General features: G+C 35.5%; 1 protein-coding gene across 11 annotated transcripts in view; it reads right to left on the reverse strand.

The window, feature by feature from the left end:
• Positions 1-6,524: 6,524 nt before the first annotated feature.
• Positions 6,525-27,173, reverse strand: part of ELF1 (E74 like ETS transcription factor 1) — a 129,687-nt gene continuing 109,038 nt past the window's right edge. For 6 of the 11 annotated variants that reach the window (XM_090258662.1, XM_090258667.1, XM_090258663.1 and 3 more), the window contains 7 exons: positions 26,321-26,428; positions 24,434-24,601; positions 19,373-19,456; positions 18,457-18,649; positions 16,887-17,336; positions 9,101-9,148; positions 6,525-8,525 (listed from right to left, as the gene is read on the reverse strand). In XM_090258662.1, the coding sequence (XP_090114788.1) occupies positions 7,922-8,525; positions 9,101-9,148; positions 16,887-17,336; positions 18,457-18,649; positions 19,373-19,456; positions 24,434-24,601; positions 26,321-26,428 (1,655 nt within the window). In that variant the 3' untranslated portion in view covers positions 6,525-7,921. The remainder of the gene's footprint in view (positions 8,526-9,100; positions 9,149-16,886; positions 17,337-18,456; positions 18,650-19,372; positions 19,457-24,433; positions 24,602-26,320; positions 26,429-27,173) is intronic. The other 5 variants (XM_090258671.1, XM_090258670.1, XM_090258668.1 and 2 more) reach the window with 5 other exon arrangements.

Consider the following 27,173-nt stretch of genomic DNA (forward strand, 5'->3'; position numbering starts at 1 on the left):
TTCTGCTTAGGGCTTGAGTTTTTACAAAAAGAACCCTCCTATTTTCCCTCCCCTTGACATAAAAGAAGCCTAAAGTCTGCTTTCTTAATGTGGTTTTGGGGATTAGGTCTCCTGTCTTCTCGATTGGCACCTTCTTGATCAATAAACCCCTCCTTACTCCAAACTGACATTTTGAGTTTTGACCTTTTGAAGTTTCAGGACCGGTAATACTTGTATCCTGGATATACAGATTTCTCAAAACTCATAATAAGAAAACAACAGAATTAAAATTGACAAAATTTTTTTAACAATCACTTCATCAAAGAAGCTATATGGATCACAAAAAAAGGTGCTCAAAATCTTTAGTTATTAGGAAAATGCAAGTTAAAACTACAATGTGATATCAGTGCACATTCATTAAAATGGCTAAGGTATAAAAGGCCAATGATGTTGGAGAGGATATGGAGCAACTGTAAGACTCACACACTGCTGGTGGGAATGTAAAATGATACGACATCATATGGCACAGCCAGACCACTTCTAGGTATTTACTCAAGAGATATGAAAATACATGTCGATATAAAGAACTGTACAGAAATATTTAGAGATTTAATGGTAATAGCCAAAAACTAGAAACAACCAAAATGTCCATCAACAGATGAATAGAAAAACACACTGTAGTATATCCATGTAATGGAATATTACTCAGCAATAAAAGGAATGATACACACTATAACATAGATGAATATCAAAATAATTATAAGCGAAGTAAGCCATACAAAAATAGTATATAATATTTTATTCCATTTACATGAAATCCTATAAAATGCAAACTAATATATAGTGACAGAAAGCAAATCAGTGGTTGTCTGAGGGGTGAAATGGGCCAAGATCAGGGAGGAACATCAAGAAGGCAGTGGTTACAAAGGGGCACAAGGAAATCTTTAGGGTAAGGTTCACCAAACATATGGGTAAGTTCACTACTTGATTTTGGTGATGAGTTCATGAGTTTACACTCTTTAAATGTGTACAGTTTATTATATATCAATTATAACTCTATAAAGACATTTTAAAAACAAGTTCAGAGTTCTATTAAAGAACTGATAATCAGCCCTGGCCAGTCAGCTCAGTTGGTTAGAGCATCATCCCAATGAACTAAGTTTGCGGTTTGATACCTGGTGAGGGCACATATAAGAATCAACCAATGAATGCATCAATAAGTGGAACTACTAATTGTTTCTTTTAAAAAAATCAATAAATAAAACAATTAAAAAAGAATTGTTCATCACCAGCAATCAAATAGTAGTTAGCAACATGAGAACATAAGCACGAAAACAGGACAGGAGAATATGTAGTATAGTCACATTTATATTGAGCACCTACTACACAAAGATATTATGCCTGGGACTGAAGGTACTAAAATGACTACAATATTTTCTCTTTATAATCTAGTGTTGGAATGACACATATCAGCAGACAATGTGTCATATGTGCTCAAATAGGAGAAATTAAAGGGCACCATGACAGCAGTGGTAAGGTTTTAAGAGCTCAAAGAAAGTTCTCAGGGGAAATAATGTCCAAGCTGAGGCCTGAAGAACAGGTAGGAGTTAGCCAAACAGAATCAGATAAACTGTGCCAAGCAGAGTGACAGCAAACTCAGAGGTCTGGAAAGTAGAAGAAACACAAGTTGGGAATTATAGTTTTAGAACTGTTTATTTGCATAAGCTGCTTCAAACCCTCTATCTAATTGGGTATTCTAATTTTGTGTTTTTTCCTAAATCAGTCCCCGTTACCCACTCAACCACCAAATTGTGTAAATTCAGGTCCCACAAAATCTGGATTTGCCCTTCAGAGGATATTGGTCATTCTTTCAGGCAGCACAGAACCTAAGCCCCCTTCTATGTTTGGGGGAATTCCCTAAATATTAGCTCTCACTGCAGCAACTTCTATATAGAAGCTGAAATGCCAAAGTAGTTGAGAAGCCAAATTTGTTTCCTCAACTGTCAATACATAAATTAGTAGCTAATTGATGCAATATGTATAAAAAGGACCTTGCTTAATTCTGGGTGAAATACCACTTATATCTAAATAAAATTTCTATAGCAGTAGAGACAGTGGCATGAAACTCGGTGTTTAATGCTTGGCAAGAGTGACTACAATTTCCTTACCTGACTAGTCGTGCAGTATAGTTTTGCGATTTGTTCCTAGCTATGTGACTCAGATTGACCTTGATTCTCTAATCCTTTTTGTCTATTCTGTGAGCTGCATAATACTCCTCTAATACAATCCTTTATGCTGAAAACCAGAATCCATTGCTGTTGCTAATGACCAAGAACCCAAACAGATAATTTGGTATTTGGAAGTGGAATACTACAAAATAGACCCTAGTATGTTTAACAAGCCAGGTGGAAAAGGCAGAATGGAAGGCACTGAGGGCACTAGTGAAAGGACCCTGAGTCAGGGCATCAAACCCATCAAAAAGTGTATTGTAACCCTGGTTGGTATGGTTCAGTTGGTTGGAGTGGCATTCCGTAACTGAAGGGTTGCGGGTTCCATTCCCATTCAGGGCACATAACGAGGTTGCGAGTTCAATTCCTGGTCAGGTGTGTACAAGAAGGCAACCAATTGATGTTTCTTTCACCAGTGCTCACACTAGATGTGGCTGTGGAAGACAAGAACTAGGGAGCCACAGCTGATTTGATAGAGAGGATTGCACATTACCTTGATGGGCCTGGTCATGAAAATTTGTCAAGTAATTGAATGATACTTGGCTGATCAATTTTTGGGAAAGAAATGTGTTTCCTATAGGTATGAACATTTTTTGAAAGTGTACATATAAGAAGAAAAATGTGTATGAGTGATAGTGGGCTTTATCATTCCACCCTTATTCCTTGCTATGGAGCCTCAATTTTGTTTGGCTGTCCATCCTCCCAACACATGACTAAGTCTTATAATCCTGCCTCTTTAGCCAGTAATTGGTTTAAGGCACATATGACCGATCTAGCCAATAAGCACTGAAAAGATGACTGCTAATGGTGTTCTGGGAAAGGCCTTCTTACTGATAAATGGAAACAAAAGGAACTACTGTAGCTATCTTACAACGTTGGCAACAGTCATCCTGGAAACTAAAGCAAAATCCTGAGGATGGTTAAGTAGAAAGATGAAAGAAATCTAGTTGCTTAGTATTGCCACTGAGCTTCTGAATTAACCAATCCTAATTCCAGATTTCTTGTTTTGTACTATTAAATAATTTTGAATTGGGTTTTGTTTCCAGTAATTAAGGATCCTAATCGTGACAGTGTGACTTGGAGAGTACGATTTGAAGATAAAGGTGGCAGGATCAAGAAGAGGTGACACCATGCAGGGTCTCTACTCTGAAGACAATAAGGAACCACTGGTGGGCTTGACATAATTAAATTTGCACTGCTGTTGCATTGAGGAGAACAGACTGGAGTGAGACAAAGTGAAGCAAAGAGAATGAGAAGAACAATGACCATTAGATGATCCCTGAGCGAGCTCCAACCTTTGAAAAAGTCTCTGGAGAAAACCAAGAGAAACACTGAGAAGTTATTATAAAGGCAGGAGGACAGGAACTAGTTGGGCACTAAAGTGAAGGCAACAGAGTTTAAAGCAAGAGTAAGTTATAAAAGGTTATCAAATGCTGGAGAGGTCAAGGAAGAGAAGGATGGAAATCTGGCCATATGGAAATTGATTACTACTTAGTATCTTTGCAACAGTAATTTCAGGGTAATAATGAGGGCAAATGCAACACTTAAAAGAGGATTAAAGAATGAATAGGGACTTCCCAACCAAGACACAGGCACAGACAGACACACTGCGTCTCCCTCCACAACTAAGAGAAATACAACTACCTCAAAACTGGAAACAACGAGAAGTTTCAGGAAATCAAACTGCATGAAAGTCCAACAAACAAAAATATAAAGAAGAAATACTCATCCAGACAGGTAGGATGGGCGGAGCCTGGGTGGAGAGGACACGGGATGGAGAGGACATGGTGTGGTGGCGGCGGCAGCGGCAGGCTGGCGGAAAGTGCAGTAACACGTTTTAAAAAGTCAGGAGAGACACCTGGAGAGCGTTCGCAGCTCCTCACCGGACCTCGTAGCTCACAGTTCCAGCACCGGGGAAAAAAATCAAGCCTCATTGCTTCTTACTATGCAGACCAGTGGGGGTTGGGGTGGAGGCAGAAACTGCCAGTCTCTCAGCAGAGTCTGCTTGTTTAAAGGGCCCCCACGGTCCTAGAACATCTGCAGACCCACCCACTCTGGGAATGACAGCCAGAGCAGCAGCTAGAGGGGCGCCAGTCCGGTGCAGAAGAGGGAGAGGTGCCTGGAAAAGGGGCAAGTGCTGGGAAAAAGGCATTGTTCCCTCTCAGACCCCTCCCCCACATACAGCAGCACAATGGTGAAACAGGTTGCCCTATACTGACGAATCCCTAAGGCTCCGCCCTTTACAATGTAGTAGGAGTGACAGCTCTCCCTGGGACACGGAAGCAAACAAACACAGGAGCCTGTCAGAATGAGGAGACAAAGAAGTATGGCCCCAAAGGGGAAATGGGTCAAGGTTCCAGAGGGAGAACTAAGTGACAAGGAGATAGCCAACCTAACAGATGCAGAATTCAAAACACTAGTAATAAAGATGCTTACAGGCTTGACAGATATGCTTGAGTACGGCAAACGCATAAGAGAAGTGAAGGCTATGCTAAGTGAAACGAAGGAAAATCCACACAAAACCAATGGTGAAGGGAAGGAAACCAGGGTTCAAATCAATGATTTGGAACATAAGGAAGAAAAAGACAGTCAGTCAGTGCAGAATGAGGAAGCAAGAACTGAAAAAAATGAGAAAAACTTCCCAAATTCTGTGAAGGAGATGGACAGGCCCGGGAAGCACAGCGGGTCCGGGGTGGGCTGGACCCAGAGGGGACCACACCAGGATGCTCCATGATTGAGGTGCCAAAGGTGAAAGATAAAGACAGATTCTTGGGGGCTGCAAGAGAGAGGCGGAGATTTGCCTACAGGGGGTTGCCTATAGGACTATCAGCTTATTTCTCAGAGGATACTTTGCAGGCAGGAAGGGACTGGCAAGCAGTATTCAATGTGATGAAAGGCAACCTGCAACCAGGATTACTCTATCCAGCAAAGCTATCATTTGGAATGGAAGAGCAGACGAAGTGCTTCCCAGACAAGGTAAAGCTAAAGGAGTTCATCATCACCAAGCCATTATTATATGAAATGTCAAAGGGACTTACTTAAGAAAAAGAAGATCCAAACTATGAACACTAAAATGACAACAAACTCACAACTATCAACAACTGAATCCAAAAAATAAAAACAAAATCCAACTAAACAAACCAGAATAGGAACGGAATCATAGGTATGGGGATCATTTGGAGGGTTATCAGCTGGGATGTGGGAGGTGGAGAAATGGGTTTATGGTGCAGGAATTAAGAAGCATAATTTGTTGGTACAAAATAGGAGGAAGTTAAGAATAATATAGGAAAGGGTGAAGCCGAAGAACTTATATGTACGACCCATGGACATGAACTAACAGGGGTGGGATTGCTGGAGGGAAGAGGGGTACAGGGCAGAGGGAGCAAAGGGGAAAAAAACGAACTACTATAACAACATAATCAATAAAATATACTTTAAAGAAAAGAGTCAATGGAAAGTGAGGAAAGCAGCAGGTTTATAGGTTAAGGACAGGGACAGTAACATCACAGGTGCATCGCCTTAAAAAATACATGTTGAATTAATGATTTGATTTACAAAGGCCAAGTACTGAATGAGAACTATGCCCCTGTTCAGTTGTTCAGTACGATGAGATTATGTTAAGGAATACATGGCTAGAGAGTTTCGGGGGAGGAGAAATTTTAAAGGAGAAAAGCATGCAAATTTATTTAATATTAGTTTTATATGACATGGGAGCCTTCATAAGGAAATGAAGACTCAAAGAAATGATTAAGCATGACTGTTTTTATACTAGGTTTGATGAAGAGTGAGAATTTGTTGAAAAAACAATAGAACAAAAGGTCATGAGCGAGAAGCAGTGAATTGGGGAAACTCAGGAGGTCCTGTTCATTCAGATCCTTCTCAGCATCTCCACTTTCAGAGGTACGAATGCTCCTTTTAAAATTATATTTTGGAAGAATATTAAATGACATGAGAAAATGAACAAGTGAAAGTAACTTCTGGTATTTTCTGTTTCTCTTACTCTATTCTGTTAACCAATTAACTGATATGATTCCTAATTAGAAAACATGTTTTTAAAATTATGTTTAATATTATCACCGGCAACATTTTATGGTTTTCTAATTTTTTGAGCTTCGTAATCCATTGTGTGATGTCTGGAAACTGCCACTTGGCATGGTAGAAAGGAAAAATGAGAGGATGACATTCTGTAATTCTGACTAATGGAGTTTGTTATATAAACATTTACTAACACTGTAAATGTTAGTATATTTTCTGTATAGCAATATTTTATGTATAGTTGTTCTTCTGAAACATTTGCTTGAAAACACAAACACTGAGAATTTTTACATGATTTATTTAATAATAAACCAATTTAAAGTACAAAAAGGTTTAGAGGATTCCAAAATTTAAATTTTTGTTTAAATACAAATTCACTCTTAATACGAAAACATATAACATTCGACCTCTAAACAAAATGATTTTTTTCATCTACAAAAATTTTTCTTATACTAGAAAATTTGCAGAAAACATTTTTTCTGAAATTAAATGTACATTATTTACAATTGAAAAAGTAATCTAAAAATTATTTCAGAAAGTTGGATATATATGTATATTATCTTTGTATGCAATCCTCCCCACTCCCAATTAAAAAAAGATCCAAAATATAAAGCAACTATGCTTTTATAGCAACTGACTACTCAAACAGATTATCCCAGTGCTTGGTTGCTTTCTGGGCCTTTAAAAAAGAGTCTTGACTCTTTCAATACAGCAGTTTATCATTTAGCACTCAGCAACATGAGTTTACTAATGGACCACAGTGCACAGGGGCCTAAAGAGTTAATGAACAAAGTATTTAGGAAGAATTCAGTTTTATAGCAATCTTACAAATAATAGAAGGATGAATTTTGTATGGCCACTTATTTTCTGCAATATTTTAGCTATACTTACATTAGGAAATAAGGTGATAATGTTTTAATTGGTATAATTTTGAAATGTAAGAGTTGGAATCATAAAATTTAGAACTAGAAAGAAAATGCAATATCATCTACTCTAATCCAAATGCAGTCCTTCTTTTCTTGAGCGAACTGAAGTCAAAAAGAACAAGTGGCTTTCCCAAGGTTACAAAACTAGTTAGTAAGAGAGCCACTCTCACGGTGACTTTTTTATACTAACCTGCTTCTGAAACAGGTTCAGCCATACCATGGGCACATTGCAATTTTTAATGTTATATTTTACATATTCATAGTTCAGTATACAGTGCAATCAACTAAAAGTCAATCTAGTGAAATCATAATTTTAACAAAGCATAAAATAGGTGTCTTGCATTTGAAAGAGTCAAGACTTAACTTATACAGGTGGAATGAAAATAGTTCCTATATAAATTTCCTGTTATCTTCTATGTAAGTACTGTATTTACAAAAGAATCAGAAAAGGTAATACAAGGTAAAATTTAAAAAGAAATTTAAAAAATGCTTATGATATAGCACAACTGAAAAAAAATCTCAAAAGAATGTCTTCATAGTATAAAACACCCGTTGTTTCACAACTGAATTCTGAAACATTTGGCGAACAAAGAAAAACACTTTGGTTTTCCTCCCTCATCTAACAAAGTCAAAATTAATTCTGTTATTTTTAAAAACTACAAAACTAGAAATTGTCTTAGAATCAGATAGTTTGCATTCATTTGGAAATGTTCAATTCAAAAACAATCATCCATAATTCTTTTGGTATTTTAATTAAAAAGAGTTGGGTTCCAGCAATTCATTTTGTTTTATAGCTACCTGAGAGGTAAATCCATTGGAATTGGAAACCACCATCACGTAAGGCTGTGGCTGTTGTTCAGTTTTCCCAGTGTCTTCTTTCAAGTTATCTTCAACCTCCTTTTTCTCTACTTCCTGTGTAAGAGTTTTCGTTTCTTGAGCTTTGATAACTGAAGTGATTACAGTGCCAGGAGGGTGGGCAACCAGTTGTGAACTGCGAGGAGAAAAGGTCACCACAGGTGAAGTAGCAGTGAAGGATGAAGATGAAGCCACACTGACAGTTCCGTTGCAAACTGACGGAACATTGCTAGTGAGAACCTGCTGTACATGAGCAGGGCTCAAGACAATCGAAGGAGGAGAGCCTGGCTTCTGAGACTGTAACATGACATTTTCTTTCAGTACTGTCATGGGCTGTGATGATGGAATGGCTTGTAAAATAAATTTCTGAGACCCAGCACCTGATGATGGATCTGTGCTGGCTATAACTGTTGTGATTGGCACTGTCTGGAGTGTTACTGTGTGCAAATGCTGATTCCCAGGAGACACAACCACTGGAACTTGGGTTGGAGCCTGTATAGTCCTATTGAGATTGGGAAATAAAAGTGAGAAAATTAACATGGTCCACATCATGTAAAGCTTCAATATTGATAAGTCATTTTGACAAAATACAAGTTATGTATTTCAAATGCTACACCCCATATTTTCAACAAAACAAACATGTTGGACCCTGTAGTACATCCTGTAAATACAGAAACGTCCAACACAAACTCTCAGGCCATAAACTACAATAGTATATGGCTGAAAAAAATGTCTGTACAAAGTACCACATTAATACAAATGGGGAAGCAATTCTGTTGGGGAAGGAGAAAGGTATCAAAATGTTTAGCAAGGAAGTAATGTATGAGCTTCTTGAAAGAAAATTATGAATTTCAAAATAAATGTAGTGAACCACTTCACTGACATGCTCATCCACAGTTATCAAACTTCATATTATAATTGTTATCAACCTGTTTTTCTATATATAGAGAGGAAAAATGTTCAATTGACTAAAATTAAAAACACCTCATTCTTAAATTCATGGGACAGAATTATCAGAAGAATTTTAACAGTTCAGTTCCTATCATATTACATAAAACAAGTCATTAATATAATTACCTTGTAAGATTCTTTAGGCTGGCAGAGAGAGCAAAAAATAAAGATGAGCTTTGGTAAAATAAACAGAGGTATGTTTTAGCAGTTTTCTCAGCTCAAATAATTGTCACAAAGTTAATCATAAAACTACAATTTAATACAAAATATTTTAACATAAAATCCATTTTTATAAGGTTGTTAATCCCATTTATTGAATAAAGCGGTGCATAAATGATATTGAGTCAATCTAGTTGTAAAAGTTCACAGCTGTGAAGTTTATAGTTATGGCCATTGTTAATAAAAAACAAATGTAGTTGAAAAAACTCAGCATCTGAATCTCAATTGTGTTTCCTCTGAATTCTGTAAAGCTATTTTACAAAAGATAAATTATTGCTACTTGAAATGATTAACAGCTAGATTAATTCCCATAAACCAAATATTAACCATTGTCAGATTATTACAAGGTAAATTTTAGTAAATTACAGTTATGTGGCCTGTCACATATGCAAGAAATGAAACTGTGGAGGAGAAAGCAAACACACTAGGTAGAAAGATGAAAAAAAGACTCAATGCAACTTAGAAGTTCAAAGGAAGTGGAAAGACACAGGGTGACTTAGAGCCCACACATTCATGCAAGATATTGATTCCCAAGCTCAGATTGCCACCAAAGTCACCATTGTCAGGATCAGTGTCCAGCAGAATATTAGCAGTTCTTGTGAAGGACAGAGTTAGGAGAGAATGTAAGTCAGGTAGTGAAGATATAATAAGTGGGAGGGTGTGGCTAAGAATAAAGGCCTGACGTACTAATATTATTGTGCAGGCAGGGATGAAATGGAAGGATACAGAATAACTTCGGGAGCCAGAGAGCTTTTCCAAAATACACTGCGCCTCCCTTCTCCCCCTGCCCACCTGAATCAGACTATCTCGTGTGGAAACTGAGCCTGGGCACGGTACCTGAGCCTATAGCCAGATACCATCATTTGAATAAAAAGATCAAAGGGCTTCCCGTGCCAAGAGTTCATGTCCATGTACATAAAGATAAAATAGTATTTGGCATATAGTAGACATACAGATTGTATCTATAAATATGTATAGTCTTACAGCTCTCTAAGTACTATTATCCCTATTTTACATGTGTAAAAAATAATGCACAAAGAGGTTGAACAGTTTGCATTAGGTGACCAGTAAGGTCAGAAGCTATCCAATTGCAGAGCCTATGTGCTTAACCATTATAACACCACTGTCATTTCCTAAGTTTTCAAATAACTTCAGCTAAAGAAGGATATTTACTACTATATCTTTAAACTATAGATACTTATAACTCTTTAATACATCTCTCTTCCCTTCCTCTTTCCTTCTCTTAGGTGTGGCACAAGCAATAATGTGCTTGGAAATTTTTCATATTGTTAACAGGGCTAGCACTAGATTTTGTTCAAATTAGAAAAAAAAGTCCTTTCATTGAAATATCTGACTGTCATCTGCCAGGAAATATATACACTATGTGCAATGTAAATATATTGATTTAGACAAATTCTAAAACAATTTTCACTAATAAAAAATTCAGAGATTACAGGACAAAATATTACTCAGCCTTTTCCCAACCACAGAAATTTTTAATATTTTTCTTAGTTAACAATTAAGCTTTCAGTTGTGTCTGGTGAAATTATACTATATAAAAAAGGTTATGTTATAGTTAATTACTTTTTTAAAATCTAAGCTTCTTGTAACCAGCTAGTAAAATACTGCTAATTTAAAATTCCTCAAACTTTCTGAAGCTAAGAAAGATATACAGTAGAGTCATGCATTGTGTAATGACATGGATACATTCTGAGAAATGCATTGCTATTCAGTGTTGTCGTGCAAACATCATAGAGTGCGTTTACATAAATCAGCCATTTTCAACTGGTGTGCCTTGGCAAACTGGTGTGTCTCAAGAATTTTTAAAATATACACTTTACTATTTAGTCAGGGGCACTGTCCTCTTTTCCTTTAGATTATCATATAAAAAAATGACAACAGCTAACACAATAGTTGACCAGTGTGAGTGCCTTGTCTTGAACCATAAATATGCGTCATATAATAGAGTTGCGCACCATATTGGTCGCATGACATAAGCCTGAATCTAACTGGGGAATTGTTGGTATCAGAAATCCTTGTATACTAATATAGGCACATGATATTTTTAAAAGTCACTTTGGAGCAAAAGGGGTGCATAATTACTCATTTTATTTTTTGTAAATCAATCAAAATTATACCTATTTTTGTCAGATCAGCAAAAAGTATATTTTTTGATATGCCACAGAATTTTAGTAATTAATTTATGTGTGTTATGAGCCAAAAAGGGTTGAAAATTGCCGTCATAAATCTAGGTATGGCCATTCCTCCCAGGCTACTAACCTGTACAGTATATTACTGTACTGAATACTGTAGGCAACAATGGTATTTGTGTATCTAAACATAGAAAATACAGTAAAAATATGGTATAAAAGATAAAATGGTACACCTGTATAGGGCACTTACTATGAGTGGAACTTATAGGACTGAAAGTTGCTCTGAGTGAATCAGTAATGTGAAAGCCTAGCACATTACTACACACTAGATTACTGCACACTACTGTAGACCTTATAAACACTGTCCCACAAACCCTTCCCCTATTTCTTCCCAACAGGGTCAGGAATAGAACATCGAAGCTGCCAGTGCTGCTCCATGAACAGAGATGTAGGCTGAACTGATTGAAAATACTGAGGAGAAAATGGCTGGGTAAGGTGTAGATCACTATAATAGTGATGTTCAGGAGGGAATAAAGGTGGTCTGAGGATCAGTAGGAATAAGAAGTCAAGATTGAGAGATAAAGGAACATTAAGGATTGTCACGGCAATGTGGTTTTGGCTACTGAATGGTGGAACAATGGTCAGATTAAGGAACTCTGTAGTAGGTAGGTAGGTAGGAAGGAAGGAAGGAAGGAAGGAAGGAAGGAAGGAAGGAAGGAAGGAAGGAAGGAAGGAAGGAAGGAAGGAAAGAAGGAAGGAAGGAAGGAAGGAAAGAAGGAAGGAAGGAAGGAAAGAAGGAAGGAAGGAAGGAAGGAAAGACAGACTGGTGTGACTCAGTTGGTTGGAGCATCATCCCATAAACTGAAAGGTTGCAGGTTCCAATTTCCAGTCAGGGCACATATCTAGGTTGCGGGTTGGTCCCAAATTAGGGTGTGTACAGGAGGTCACCGATTGATGTTTCTCTCCCTCTGATGAAGATTTTTTTTTTTTAAAGGCTGTTTAACATGGAAAGGGTATAGAACTGAGGACTCCATATTTTCACTTTGAAAATTTTTTTGGTTCCATGGCCCCATCTGGCACAAAGGGCTCTCTGTCATTGAACTGATGGAAGAAATAAAACCTATCTAAATTTTTCATCATTACAACCTGAAAACATTTCCAAAGCACAGGTAGGTTCCACACTACCACAGAAAGCTTTTTCTAATGTGGCAGTGACACCTGTTAAGGTAGCTCCCATGGACCTGTGTCCTTATACAGGACATTAGGTCCTTAACAAAGCATTAACAGCAATGTACTCTGAAGATGATCTAGATTTGAGGAGGTTGTTGTAGCACATTCTGAGTATGTAGCAATGGGGGTACAGGCTCCTCTGTGCTGAAAAAGGTCAGTGGCTGTCCGCCTGGGATGTAATCTGTAGGCCCAAAAATTGAGGTACTCTGAGTAAGTGGCAATCTATTGCCATGCCCTGCAACTACTGCTCCTGTCAAGAGAAAAATCCTCCTGAATCACATATCCTTCCATTTCTTACAGAAAATTCGGCTCCACACCATCATATATGCAGTCCATCACTGCCAGAAATGTCGTTATGTGGTGCACGACTGTATAACAGTTAGCTTTCTGTAAGGTTATTATCATCTTTATTTTGTAGATAAGGAATCAGACTCAGAATAGTTAATTAATATAATTCAATGTTACATTTAATAATTCACAAGGCTGGAGGGCTCCATTACACTGCTTTTAAGGTAATTTATACATTATATATTTTTAGAGGCTAATCTTAGTGCTTAAACAAATATTACAGAGAATGAAGTTATGCTAGGTAGGTATATGAACTTCCAAGTTTATCAAGGGACAATTTTAGGAAAATATTTTACCAGAGGTTTATTTTTGTTATTTTTTTTAATAACATGAAGCCAAAGTCAAAATTAAAATTTGTAAAATCAGATGACATATACCATAAATCAATTAAGAAAAGCTTAATCAGTTTCAACATAAACACATGCAATTATGTGAGATAAAAATAAATGAGAAAAAAAACTGAAAAAATGAAAAACAGGTCACTACTTCATTGTAAATAACTGGTAATTCATGCGATTTATGTGGATCAACAAGCGGTATGGCAAATCACTAAACCACTGCTTTGAACTAAACTGCTTGCATTAAAACACTGTCTCCACGACTTATCAGAGGTGACCAGGCTCCTTGGCCTCTCCGTGTCTCGGTTTCCTCATCTGAAAAACAGGAATAATATTACCTACACCTCATTGAGCATGAGGATTCTATATAATAATATATGTAAAATATAAGAAAGATAGTGTTCTAACAGTGTCAGCTCTTGTTGTACATTAAGTCATATATATTTTACCTCCTTTCAACTATAGAAAAAAACTTTTAAAAGGTCTTTGATTTTATTAATAATTAGTCATAAAAAAAGATATAGCCAATTTATTATTTTATTTTCTTAGACGTGATAATATAGTTACTTAGGATAATGTCTCTATTCTTAAAAGCTGAAGGTTGAAATCTTTAGGGGTGAAATGCCATAATGATGTTAACTTACTCGACAAATTGCCGAACAGAAAAAAGGACATAAATAAATATAGAGAGAGACAACAAGTAAGGCCAAAAACTATCAATTAAAACCCTAGGTGGCTAGTAAATAGGTAGTCATTGTACTATTTCAATTTTTCCATATGTTGAAATTTTTCATAATAAAAAGTTAGGGTAATTAAAAATGCAAATAAAAAATCACTAAACAAGAAATTAATGAAATACTAATCTAATAATATGTTAAAATTTCAGAGTTATGTACAATTTGCTTGAAACTTATTTAACACTTTTACTTTCCTTCTATGTAATAGAAAGAAATAACATAATAGCAAAACCTGAATAATTATATTCAGCAGCTGTCAAGTGTTTTTTTAAAAGAGTATTGCTACTTTTGTCTTGCCATAGCTAGTTATTTCAGGGAATAAAATGCACTCAAGTAAAGCTTTGACTGCTTTAAAATAAGTAAGATTTTTGGGTGGAAAATAAAATATATAACCAGCTTTTTCTTTTAATTTTTATATTTTTTTAAATTTTATTTATTTATTTTTAGAGAGGGGGGAAGGGGAAGGAGAAAGAGGGAGAGAAACATCGATGTGTGAGATACACTGACTGGTTCCCTCTCGTGCGTGCGCTTGTAACCCAGGCATGTGCCCTAACTGGGAATCGGACGGGCAACCCTTTGGTTCGCAGGCTGGCACTCAATCCACTGAGCCACACCAGCCAGGGCTAGATTGGGTTTTTTTTTTTTAAGTAAAAGGCATGATTAAGAATGTATTTTAGAAAGAACTTATATGCATGACCCATGGACATGAACTAAGCAGCGTGGGATTGCTGGAGGGAAGTGGGGTACTGGGCAGAGGGAAGCAAAGGGAAAAAATTTGGAACTACTATAACAACATGATCAATAAAATATACTTAAAAAAAAGAATGTATTTGAGTACATATATATATATAAATATAGAATAATTTCTACAATAAGGAAGTATGTTTTAAAGTTTAAAAAATTAAATTTTGTATTACTTTTTCTATAAGTAGTCTACTTAGAGAACTTATTGCTCTATGAGGAGATTAAAGAATGAATATATACACTGCTTTGAAACAAATTCTATAAATATGAAGAGATGTTATGTGCCAGATTCTATGTTAGGTGCTAGGAAAAGGACAATGAATAATATCTGGCTCCTACAGATTTAAATATACAGGCGTAGATAGGCATTAAAATAAACTGAAACACCTGGTCTATGTACTAGACTGAGGTAAAGGCAAGCAGTCAGCTTCAGCAGAGGAGCAAGGAAAGAACTATGAGAAAAGAGTGAGAGATGGCAGCTGAGGCCACAAAATTGGACTGCACTCTATATGCAACACAGATCTAACAAAAACTGGAGGAAGGCAACATAACAAAGCTATGAGTAGTTCTAATATATAGGTTGGACAAAAGAGAAAAACTATTAGAGGCAAGAAGCAGGCAGAGTCCACAGAACTCTAAGGGACCTTGAAGTGAACATTCTGAAAGGCACACCAAAGGTAATTACAATATTTTCATGTCTGGTTCTGAGTCTTATTGAGAAACTGACATTCAGAGTAATAAAGTATCCAATATAATATCACAATCTAATATCTTTCAGAGCTAGAGGGATATGGTTTTTTTGAGGGGGTTATTTTCAAGGTCTATAAAGGAAATTTTGATTACAGATGCTAAAAACAAGAACAAACAAACAAAAGAACACTACATCACTCCAACAAGGGGGCTCCTGTGATTACCCATGGCCATTGTATGTTTCTTATCAATACAAAATGCATATAATGATAAGATGACAAAGAGCCTAGAAACCAATGGAAGGAACCACATACTTCCAATTACAAACAGCATCACATGTAACCAACAGGATCTGAAGGAAAATAAAATATTAAAAGGAAATAGAGAGCTAAATAAGTACTTCTTTAATGTCAGCTAAAGATTCCTGTCCAATTAAAAGAAAAAAATGTGATCTTTATATTCCTTGCAAGTCCACTAAAGATTTTAAAAGAATTCAATTTTTACAATGTCAAACATTTAAATGGACCATACAAGAAAGGCTTAATGACGTAAGTATATCTTGATTCTAGGTAATGTTTGCTTACTTCAAGATCAGCTGAACAAAAATCCAGCATTTATGTTCTGAAATATACAAGTATAAGCCTGAAGTTGATTAATGAAAGTAATCAAAGAATCGTTTTTATTATATTTGGAAGGGTTCCTATATTTTATTATAATTCATGTTCTGAAAATCCATGACAGTAGAAACAAAAAAATGGAATGTTGCAAACGTCTATCTAATTTCCTCCCTCTCTCCCTTTCCCCATTCTAAATCAGCCAAGACTAGTCCCAAATTTCTGCAAAAGATCACTCTAGAGCAGATAGGGGTTTTTTGGTCAATCTGTTGTTTTGTATCTTTCCTGAGGTTACGAGGCAAACTTGATTTGAGTAAGCCAAATTCTGCCCTCTGAAAGCCTGAAAAAGAAGACCTTGGATCCTTGGCCTTCCTACCTGTTTGAACTTTGAAACTAACTGTTCCACAACAGGATTTTCCCAAGGAGTAATATTTATTTCTTGGAATTTAATGCATTCCAAAAGGTCATGATATGTCCATTTTTTGTTGAATTTTTACAGCTTCTTACTGAAAAAATATCTAAAACCATTCTCTGGGTTTTCTTATATGTGGATCCTTTACTGTATGGATCAATCCAGTTATAAAAAGGTATAATGGATTAAGACTTAAACTGATAGAATAAGATCAAGTAATGTCAAAGTGTAAAAATAAAGGAAACATTGATGCAGTCAGAGGTCTGATATAGCATATTGCTGCTGAAACGATCTGTTGAATAAAAGTTCTAGCTTGAAATCTTTATCATTTTTATTTTCACTCTGAATCTTGACCCACTTAACAAAAAATGGCTCTGATCAGGAATGCCACATAATAATATACATTGGTAAACTTTAGTTTTCTCACCTAATACTCGAAACGGAAGAATTTAATGTTTCATCCTGCACACAGCTGATGAGGGCTGCTTCTCCTTCCGGGACAGCGTGTACTGGCTGCACTACATGCACAGTCCGGAGGAGCTGGGTGGGATATGGAGACTGTGCGGGCTGCACTGTTCTCAGAACTTCTGATGGCTGTGTGACTTCCATAGGATCTTTGCTTTTTGTAGCTTTACAATGCCCTGGTTTCACAACTGTAGTGGCTCCTCCTTTTATCCCTGGACTTGAAGATACTCTTGATCGGCCTGCCTGGTTCCTGCTTGAAGTGGTTGTTGCACACAGTGATGGATCTGAAGACTCTATGCTGGAACTTGGATCCTCATCATCTATATAAATAAGATCTTTTGGCATTTCCTTAAACTGATACACCAAGCGCTGACCTTCTACTTTTGCCAGAATACCCCTTTGGTAATAGTACCTATTCAAAACAGACAATTGCATCAATATTTTATTTAATTAAAATAATATTCACTGAAATAAAAATTTCCTAATCATGAACTAAAGCTTAAAGTTGGAAACAAACAAGCGAGAAAAGAAATTATAAGTGAAGGGCAGTTATTTTATATAAGATAGTGTAATGAAAACATTATTTTCTAAATATATGTAAAACATTAACTCAGATAGAGAAAAGTCCTTATTATTGGCTAAATCCAAAACCAATTCTTATTAGGGGATTGTTGACAAAGCATATGGATTATTCTAGCCTTCACTTTTCTTTCTTCCTCTACCCTTCTGCTAATTTGCTGGAATAATCAAATCTAGTACCAACCTCAAGAAACGATTTCCCTTCCATAGCTTCCTATAATGTCCCTACCAGTTTAAATTTGATTCTGTAAACTTAGTTCAGTTTTCTATGTAAAATTTAATAAGGTACAAATAGAAGGGACTCAAATTTTGTTGGTAATTTTAATTAAATTAGTAAAAAAAAAGTATAAGTTAAAAAACGAACTCTAAATACATAGTTCTAGTTTTCGAAGGTTATCAAGTTACCATACCATTGCTATTTCTTACAAATCTTTCTCAAATACACGCATATCTTGACATCACAGAAAAAGTAAAAGTGAATTGAAAAATAAAATGATACCCTAGTTGAAAATGTCTAATATTATCCTCAGAGCACTAATTTATTCCACCATATTACATATCATACCTAAGATTTATGTTTTAAAATACACCCCTTATTAAATACCTGCATCACCACTGTTGATACTTTGTGCTAAATTTAAGTTTAATGGCTCAGAACATATGGGGTCTGTGGTCAATTTACAATACCTGATGATACCTTAACATTTTCTGATCCCTTTATAAATAAAATATCTGTTTGCATGAAGATCTCTTTTTTGGAGGGCAAACATTTTCTGGGTAGAAGTAAGATTTCAATTTAAATGCACACTGATTTCTGTAAGTAGTGTGTTTAAGCACTTCAATAAATAAAATTCACCATTTTTAAAACTCCTTAACTTTTAAAAAAATTATCTATTCTTTAGTGTTTAGGAAATTATATTCTTAACACAATGAACTACAAACACTTCACATACCTGAGAGCTCTTCCCATGGTCTCATAATTCATATCAGGTTTGTTTTTGTGCTTTCCCCACAACCTGGATACTGCTTTAGAATCCACCAATTTAAAAATGCCTTTTTCTCGCTGAGTCCATTTGATATATTTAGGACAAGTAGCTTTGTCCTGGAGGAGTGCCAGTAAAAACTCCCAAAGATAAATTGTGTTTCCTGAAACAGAAACAATTTCTTTTAAACTGACAAAAATTTCATTAGAAAGAACACAATAAAACACAACTAAAAGTCTTATAAGTTCCATTTATAATTATACAAAAATATCACCCAATTTGGTTAGTATTGGCAATATAATAGTTATAATTTTAAGGCCTAATATAGATTTTTTTATCAGTCCCACATAAGAAATCTCTACAGAGCAATCTTGCCAATTAGATTTGAGGTGACTTAGGGAGAAAGCACTTTGAGACAATTTCTTCCCCACTTCTTTAAGAACCATTACATAAAGCAACAGTGAAAAAGTCAAAACCTTTCAATAGTTGTTCTCTTTATATTAGAGCCAGTGGATTAGCCATAACAATTTTCTTCAAATTTGGGCAGCAGTTATTAAATACTAGAGCTTGAAAACAATGTAATGAAATGTCTATAAACTGAAAACCTAACCTAGTTGAACTCTTCCAAGAGACTCACTATTAAATGAATCAATGGATTATTTTAACAGGTGAGTGAAAACCTTTTAAATGAATTTCTTGGGCTACATTATTACCATGCTCTTTACAGAAAGTGGCAACTGCATCTTATAAGCATGTGGCAGCAAGAAGATCCATTTTAAATATGTCAAGAAAGCTGGTGGTTTCTGCTTACAATACGCAGACATTTAAAAGCAACATCAATGTTATTTGACCTGTAGTATTATAGGGAAATTACAGTAGTACTTACCCTTCCCATCTTTGCTTTTCTTCTTTACAGATATGTTTGGTGTAGTGGCTGGGGAATCTGGTCGTGGTGGTTTAGTTTTTCTCCCTGAAAGCAAACAGCTCTGCATAAATATTTGCCCTCAAAAGTGTGAAAGAGTGCACAATTTAGTTGTTTATAAACACTATTTTGTCCTTTATCCTAAATTTCAAGTGTCAAACACTTTATACTAGGATCATATATATTGGTCTCCTTAAGTATTATTTACTAAAAGGAAATTTTCACTTCAGTAAAAATTTAACACTGATGTAGGTTAAATTACAAGCACTCTGAAAATAATATTTTGGCTCATTTGTAAACATGAGTGTAAAACACTGCATCTTGTCTTTGAGTTGGTAATACTGACAGTACTTTCTTAAAATTCAGGAGAATATTCTTGATTCTGATAAAAACTCGAGCTAAAAAATATACCATATAGGTTTGTCTGCTGTTGGTTATGTAAGCTTTTTAAGGTAGGAAAAGTGAATTTTTATCTTTTTTCTCTTCTAAATACATCTCTGCATAGTTAGTTCTCGAATACTGAGAACTTCCCCCAAATCTAGAAATATAAAAAATAAATGAGGCAAAAACTTTGGTGACCCATATGAATCAGTTTTTATTTTCCTATGTACTTTAAAACATCTCATTTTTCTATATTTCTGTTTACAACCAACAAACTTTATGGTTATCCATCATCAAATCTCTAAACAAATCCATTCCAACAGTGTTAAATTGTATTTTGTGCAGCCTTAGTCTGGATCAACTAACTGTTTTAAAGCCTTGTTGTAATCTTTTTTTGCCACTTACCTAGAATCACAATTTGTTGTCAGTGCTGCCTGTGATTCAGGTAGAAATGATCGCACTGTCAGTATAGACTACCACTTGGTACATAAGAAACGAATACTAAGCATGATTGGATACTTGAGTTAGTACTGCTAACCCCAACATCCTCAAGACTGACTCTCTCAAGCATGAACAAGAGTCAGAGAGAAGAGAGTCAAAAAATGTCACTCTTCAGGTCCCTCTTTATGACTACCAAATGTATAAATGTGGAACCTAGTCAGCCAGGTATCTCGACTTCCATTACTGCAGACATCTGCAGAAAACCCATTCATGAAGCAGTTTGTTCTCGCTGATTGTGTTAATAACACGTAGTAGACAATCCAGTTAGCTCCTATCACTCATTTTATGCTTTCTATTGATATTTACCTGTTTTTTTTTCCCTGATAGATATCATTTTCCTTATTCAATTGTTTTCCACCACTAGTTTTAGTCATGACAGACACAACCAGTAGCCTCCCCAATATCCATCCTCTCTATCATTTTCCTCACTATTCAGGTGGCAATATACACAGCTTTATGTGAATTATATTGTAGCTTAGTTTGGTATAGAAAAAATTATTTTTTTAATTGAATCTAGAGAGAGGGGAAAGGAGGGCGTAAGAGAAAGGGAGAAACATTGATTGGCTGCCCATTGTACACACCCCCAAATGGGGACTGAACCCACAACCCAGGCATGTGCCCTGACCAGGAATCAACCCGCAACCCTTTGGTCTACAGGACGACGTTCCAACCATCTGAGCCACTCCAGCCAGGGTGGTATAAAACTTTTAATTGACAGTTATTTCTTGTTAGTACTTTGAAGATATCAGCTTCTACTGGAAGATCCTAAGCTGCCAATTTAATAATCAATTCTCTTTAGGTAATATAGTTTCTTCCTTGTTTGTTTGTTCTTTTTTGGGGAGGTGTGTCTTTGGTGTTTTGTATTTTTACTTTAGGGAATCTAGGCGTGCATTGATTTTAGTTACAGTACTCAGGATTCACCATACTAGAACTAACATTATTCTGGAAAATTCTCAGTCATTATCTTTGAATATTGCCTCTTCCTTATTCTATATAGTCTCTCTTCCTGGAGCTTTGAGTAAATGGAGACTTTTTCTTTCTTTCTTAAAATTATTTTTTTAATTTATTGATTTTAGAAAGAGAGAGGAAGAGGGAAGAGGGATGAAGGGATAGGGGGTAGGAGGTAAAAGGAAGAGAGACAGATATTGATTTGTTGTTCCACTTATTTATGCATTCATTGGTTGATTCTTGTATGTGCTCTGACCAGAGACCAAACCCACAACTTTGGCATATCAGGATGACATTCTAACCAACTGAGATACCCAGCCAAGACTGAATGAAGCATTTTCACTCAATCCTCATATCTCTAACTCTTTTGTATTTTTTAATTCTGTATCAGCTCTATACTGGAGCTCAAAGATTCTTTCTTAAGCAGTGACTACTCTTCTGTTTAACCTTATCATATCAGTCTTTTGCCATTAAGTAGGATGTTAACCTTTTATTTTTTAAAAACAGCTTTATTGAGTTATAACTGCTATACAATAAACTGCACATGTTTAAAGCTGATAATTTGATAAGTTCAACATACATACACATCTGTGAAACTATTACTGCATTCAAGATAATTAACATATTCTTCACATCCAAGGGTACATTGTGTCATTTTGTACTATTTATCTCTCATCTTTCCCCACCCTGCCAATTCATATGTAACTAACCCTTCATATGGTTTTTTATTTTATTTTAATTTTTTAAGTTAAATTTATTGGGGTAACACTGGTTAATAACATTAAATAAGTTTCAGGACTGCAATTCTATAATACATCTTCTGCATACTGCATTGTGTGCTCACCACCCAAAGTCTAGTCTCTTTCTGACATCATATGTTTGACATCCTTTGCCATCTTCATCCTTCCACCACCCTTCTCCTCCTCTGGTAACCACCATACCGTTGCTTGTGTCTATGAGTTTGTTTGCTTGTTTGGCTTGGTTTGTTTGTTGCTTTCTAGTTTATATCCTACAAAATAAGTGAAATCATACAGTTCTTGTCCTTTTCCATCTGACATTTCACTTATCATGACACTCTCAAGATCCATCCATGTTGTCACAAATGGTTGTATTTCATAATTTTTAAATGTCTAAGTAGTATTCCATTGTATATATATACCACTTCTTCTTTATCCAATCATCTGTCAAAGGACACTTAAGTTATTTCCACGTGTTGGCTATTGTGAATAATGTTGCAGTGAACATAGGGGTACATACATTTTTATGAATAAATCTTCTCACATTTTCGAGTAGATATGCAAAACAGGAATTGCTGGGTCATATGGTAGCGCTATTTCTTATCTTTGAGGAACCTTCTTACTATTTCCCATAGTGGCTGTGCCGATTTACAATTCCACTAGCAGTGTACAAGGGTTCCTTTTTCTCCACCTCATCCAACACTTGTTATCTCTTGTCTTTCTGATGATAGCCATTATAACAGGTGTGAGGTGGTATTGCACTGTGATTTTTTATTTACATTTTCCTGATGATTAGTGAGGCTGAGTATCTCTTTATGTACTTTTGGCCATTTGTATATCTTCTTTAGAAAAATGTCTACTCAGGTCCTCTGACCATTTTTTAATCAGATTTTTTCATTTTTTGCTATTGAATTATATGAGTTCCTTACATAGCTTGGCTATTAATTCCTTACTAGATATATGATTTGCAAATATTCTCTACCATTCCACTCCACAGGTTGCCTTTTCATTTTGTTGATTGTTTTTTTGATGTGCAGAATGTTTAATTTAATGTAGTCTAATGTATTTATTTTTGCTTCTGTTGCTTGTGCTTTTTTGTGTCATACCCCAAAAAATCATTGCCTAGTTGGGTTCTATTACTCTGTCTTGACTAAAAGAGGAAGTTCTATCTGGTATTTTTTAATAATCTTATTCTTTGACAATGTTTTTAAAAAAATTCTTTTGCTTTAATAATTGCAAACACATTCACTGAAGACATCTATTTGATAATTCTGTTATGTGAAATTTTAGAGAATTAACCTTAGGGTTTGCTATGTCTGCTGCTTCTCATTCAAGAAGTGTCTTCCTCACATATTCTGTGATACTGAAATGTGAGTTCACCTTCAACAGGGTTTTATTTAAGGAAATCCCTTGTAGCATGGTTTTAAATGCATGATTTCACAAGAACTTCTGCTTGGTGTCCAAAAGTTATTGTTAGCCTGGGCTTTCTTTTATGTAAATTACTTGGTTGGGAATTCCTAAGGACAGTGACAGTTTAAAATCTAATTGTAAACCTAGGTTAAGGCTAGCCTAGGATTATGAATTTTCAAAGGAAGAATTTCTCCACTCAGAGCCACAGCAGAGAAATACAAGCTTCCTGATATCTGTCTGTGCCAATGGGCAAATTGTTTTTCTCCTGAGAGAATAGCCTTTCAAGGATTCCAATTATATATCTAATACCTCACATTGCACTGGACTAAAACTTAAGCGTCTGCCTCTACAAGAGCAATAAAACTAAAGCTGCCTCAGAGCTGCTGCAGTTTGAGCTCATTTATGCTGTTTTCCTTTTCCTCTTCATTTTTGGCTCTTGGAATTTCTCCTTCTTTTATGTGAAGTTAGGTTACTTGATGGTTGTTAATGATATCATTAATATCATTTTTAATATAATTCAAAATATTAAACAAGCTGGAGTAGAATCAGAATGCAATAAAATGGAAAGAGTGTTAGATTTAAAATGTAAGAATGGTCCTAATTTATGAAAAGTTAAAAATTCCCTTTAACACATTCTAACATTTTCTTCTTCAATTACCCTGCTGATGTCCAACTCATATTTTTCCCACTAGAATATTATATTGGAATCTATATCTATACGAGTGGTTTTCAAACTATGTCCTGTGAGAGAAAGCTGATCTGCTCCTGTCCCAGAGCTCTTTTTGAGCATGGGTAAAAGAGTTTAGATAAAAGATTGAGGGTTTAAAAAGTTGGGAAATACCTTTTCTGTACAATAGACCAAATATTTTAAATGTGTAAAATAATCTAACTTTTTACAAAAGAAATCTAATATGAAGAAATACCTCTTTAATTTATGTTTTGTGTCAATTTCTTATATGTTTTAATTGGTACAAAAATATCCTTAAATAAAAATTATATTTAGATTCCACATCAAGACTTGTTTTCTATGAACAAACTAACCACCCACCTTTCTTTCTCTTAGGTTGTTCTGGCGAGGAGGCTCCCGGTGAGTGTGTATATGTCTCTTGAACTTGCTGAGTTTCCATCACTTCAGGAATCCCATCTAATGTGACGGATACATGGGTGACTGGGGTAACAACAATGTCATCTTCAGATAAACTAAAAATATTATTATCTAATGGAAATAAAATCAACTAATTATCAATTTTGTATTATAAATAAAAATAATTTTATTAAATAATTTCCTGTTTCTATGAAGAATAAAGTAGAAATAAAATTTTGAATTCTGGTGCTTGCTTTTTATTTCCCCTGCCGCAAATCAAATATCCTAAATCAGTCCAGGCTTGAATGAACTACTTCAATGTCTTCCTTACTTGACTTCCTATCACTAGTCTCTCTCCTCTCTCTTCTCCATTCTTCACTTGCTGCTCAGGTTGTTCTCTGAAAACTAATTCTGATCTGACCATATTATTCTTCTCTATAAAAGCTTTACACCTGAAAATTAAAAAGAAAAAGAAAATGGACATATCTTTCTATAGTTTATAGGAGAGAAAAGATAAGAACAACCCAAACTCCCCAGCACGCCACATGATGCTTCCACAGTCTAGATCAAACCAGCCTTCCAATCTTACCTCCACTCAGCTATACCAAAGCATTTTTATCTACAACACGTCATTCCTTTTTACAGGTCTGTGTCTTTGGCTCAATCCTTTCCTTCTACTTTGAATACCCCTTCCTGTCTCCTCTACCCATTAAAAGCTTATTTGTCATTTATAGCCCAGGTCAAAACACTCCCTCCATAAAGCCTATCTCTGATATTGTCAGCTAAAGTACTGTGTCCTCCCAGAAAATACTGTTATCCCTCTCATGCCTCTTATTTTTTGTCTTTACAGTTATTTATATAAATAATTGTTTTCAAAATTCAATTTTAAGACTGAGGAAAGAGGGTGTATCCATTCATTTGTATAACACTATTGTCTAATGCACTGGTGTGCATAGAAAATATTCCGTAAAAACCATTAATTGATTTAGTATTAACTAATCTTGAATTGAACTACTTTCTTGTTAGAAAAGCCCAACGGAGAACATGGATTTAAAAGCAGGTAAAAAATGTCTGTGGCTAGATGAGGAGCCTGCTCTCACTCTGTGGTGGCTCCTTAGAGAACTTCGTGTGGTGAAGGTGGCAATATAAAAGGGGGCAGAGAGAGAACTTAACTAAAAAAATAGATTTATAGGAACCTCCTTACTGAGACATCAGCAACCAGAGTTTGAAGTTTCACAATTTCCCTTAGACCCTTACTGACATCCTGATGTCTGCATTATCAGTCACCCCTGATCTCAAACCCCTCGGTTTCCCACTTCCCTTGAAATAAAAGAAGCCCGAGTTCTGTACTTTCTAAAGATGGTTCTTTAGGATACTAGTCCCCATCTTCTCAGCTCACTGGTTTTCCAAATAAAGACACTTTCCTTTGGCCCCTCTGCCTGCCCTCCCCCCAAATAAAAGCAGACCAAATGTGGAAGTGCATTTTACGCCATGAAGTGTTAGAAAACTTTTCAATGGATGTTTGCCTATCAATAGAAATCACTAAATAAGTTTGGGCCCTAAATACCCTAATACTTCCATCAATATGGTTAAGAAATTCTGCATATCTGCCCTTTGACAGCTATATAAATTACTTTTTTATTCCTAAAGGTCTTGCTCTTCAATTTTTTTTCTAAATTCTTAATTGAACACTTTTGCAAAGGTTCCTCAATTAGTACTACAGTATACCCTTGGAACAAAAAAAGTATAAAATATGGTCTCAAGTCTCTTTACATTTACCCTCTAATAGAGTTGGCAAGAAAAATTGTCAAAGTATATAAATATGAACAATCATAACACATAACCACTCACTCATTCGTTTTTCATCCAGCATAGGGCCAGGAGAGTCCATATTGAGGAGTGCCTCAGCAGCCTCAATAGTTTCAATTGTTTCATCCCCATTATGACACGAAGTTTCAACTATAATATATATATAAAGAAAAAACAGAATTAGTATAAAATGACGGGGTTGATTTTGTTAGGTCCTTTTCAGCTCTAACACCAATTCCAGCACTCTTGGAATGAACTTGGGTCTCTGTTAATCTATGATTCTTTTTCCATTCCTCTATAGCTGGTGAATTGCCACCATCTCCAAAAAGTTTTAGTCACAGTCATATTATTAGAATCTAAACACCCTTTGGTAATTCTGGTACCATTCTTCTCTAGTGTGTACTGTAGAACACTAATTTGCTTACAATGGACTATGCCTTGTCTAAGTTTTTTTCTTAATGTTTCAAAAAATATTAAAATATAAATAAATTTTATAAAAAAATTTTAGTAGCACAGCCCTGACAGTTGTGGCTCAGTTAGTTAGGCATCATCCCACAAACCAAAAGGTCACTGGTTTGATTCCTGGTCAGAGCACATGCTTGGCTTGTGGGCTCAGTCCCTAGCAGGGCTCATACGAAAGTCAATCAACTGATTTTTCTCTCTTGCATCAATGTTTCTCTCCTTTTTCTTTCTCCTTTCTCCTCTCTCTAAAAATAAATCAATGAAGTCTTTTAAAAAATCTTTTAATAGCACAACCTTTTTTCAAATAAAATCTTATGTGGAACTCCAACAAATAAATGAGTAAAAGTGGTATTTTATCATTATTCATTTATTTTATAGGTTCAAATTTATATCAAACTTGATATGAGATAAATCAATAATAAAATGAAAATTT

This window comes from Furipterus horrens, unplaced genomic scaffold (genome assembly GCF_987537825.1).
Source record: "Furipterus horrens unplaced genomic scaffold, mFurHor1.1.pri manual_scaffold_12, whole genome shotgun sequence".
Taxonomy (NCBI): Eukaryota; Metazoa; Chordata; class Mammalia; order Chiroptera; family Furipteridae; genus Furipterus; species Furipterus horrens.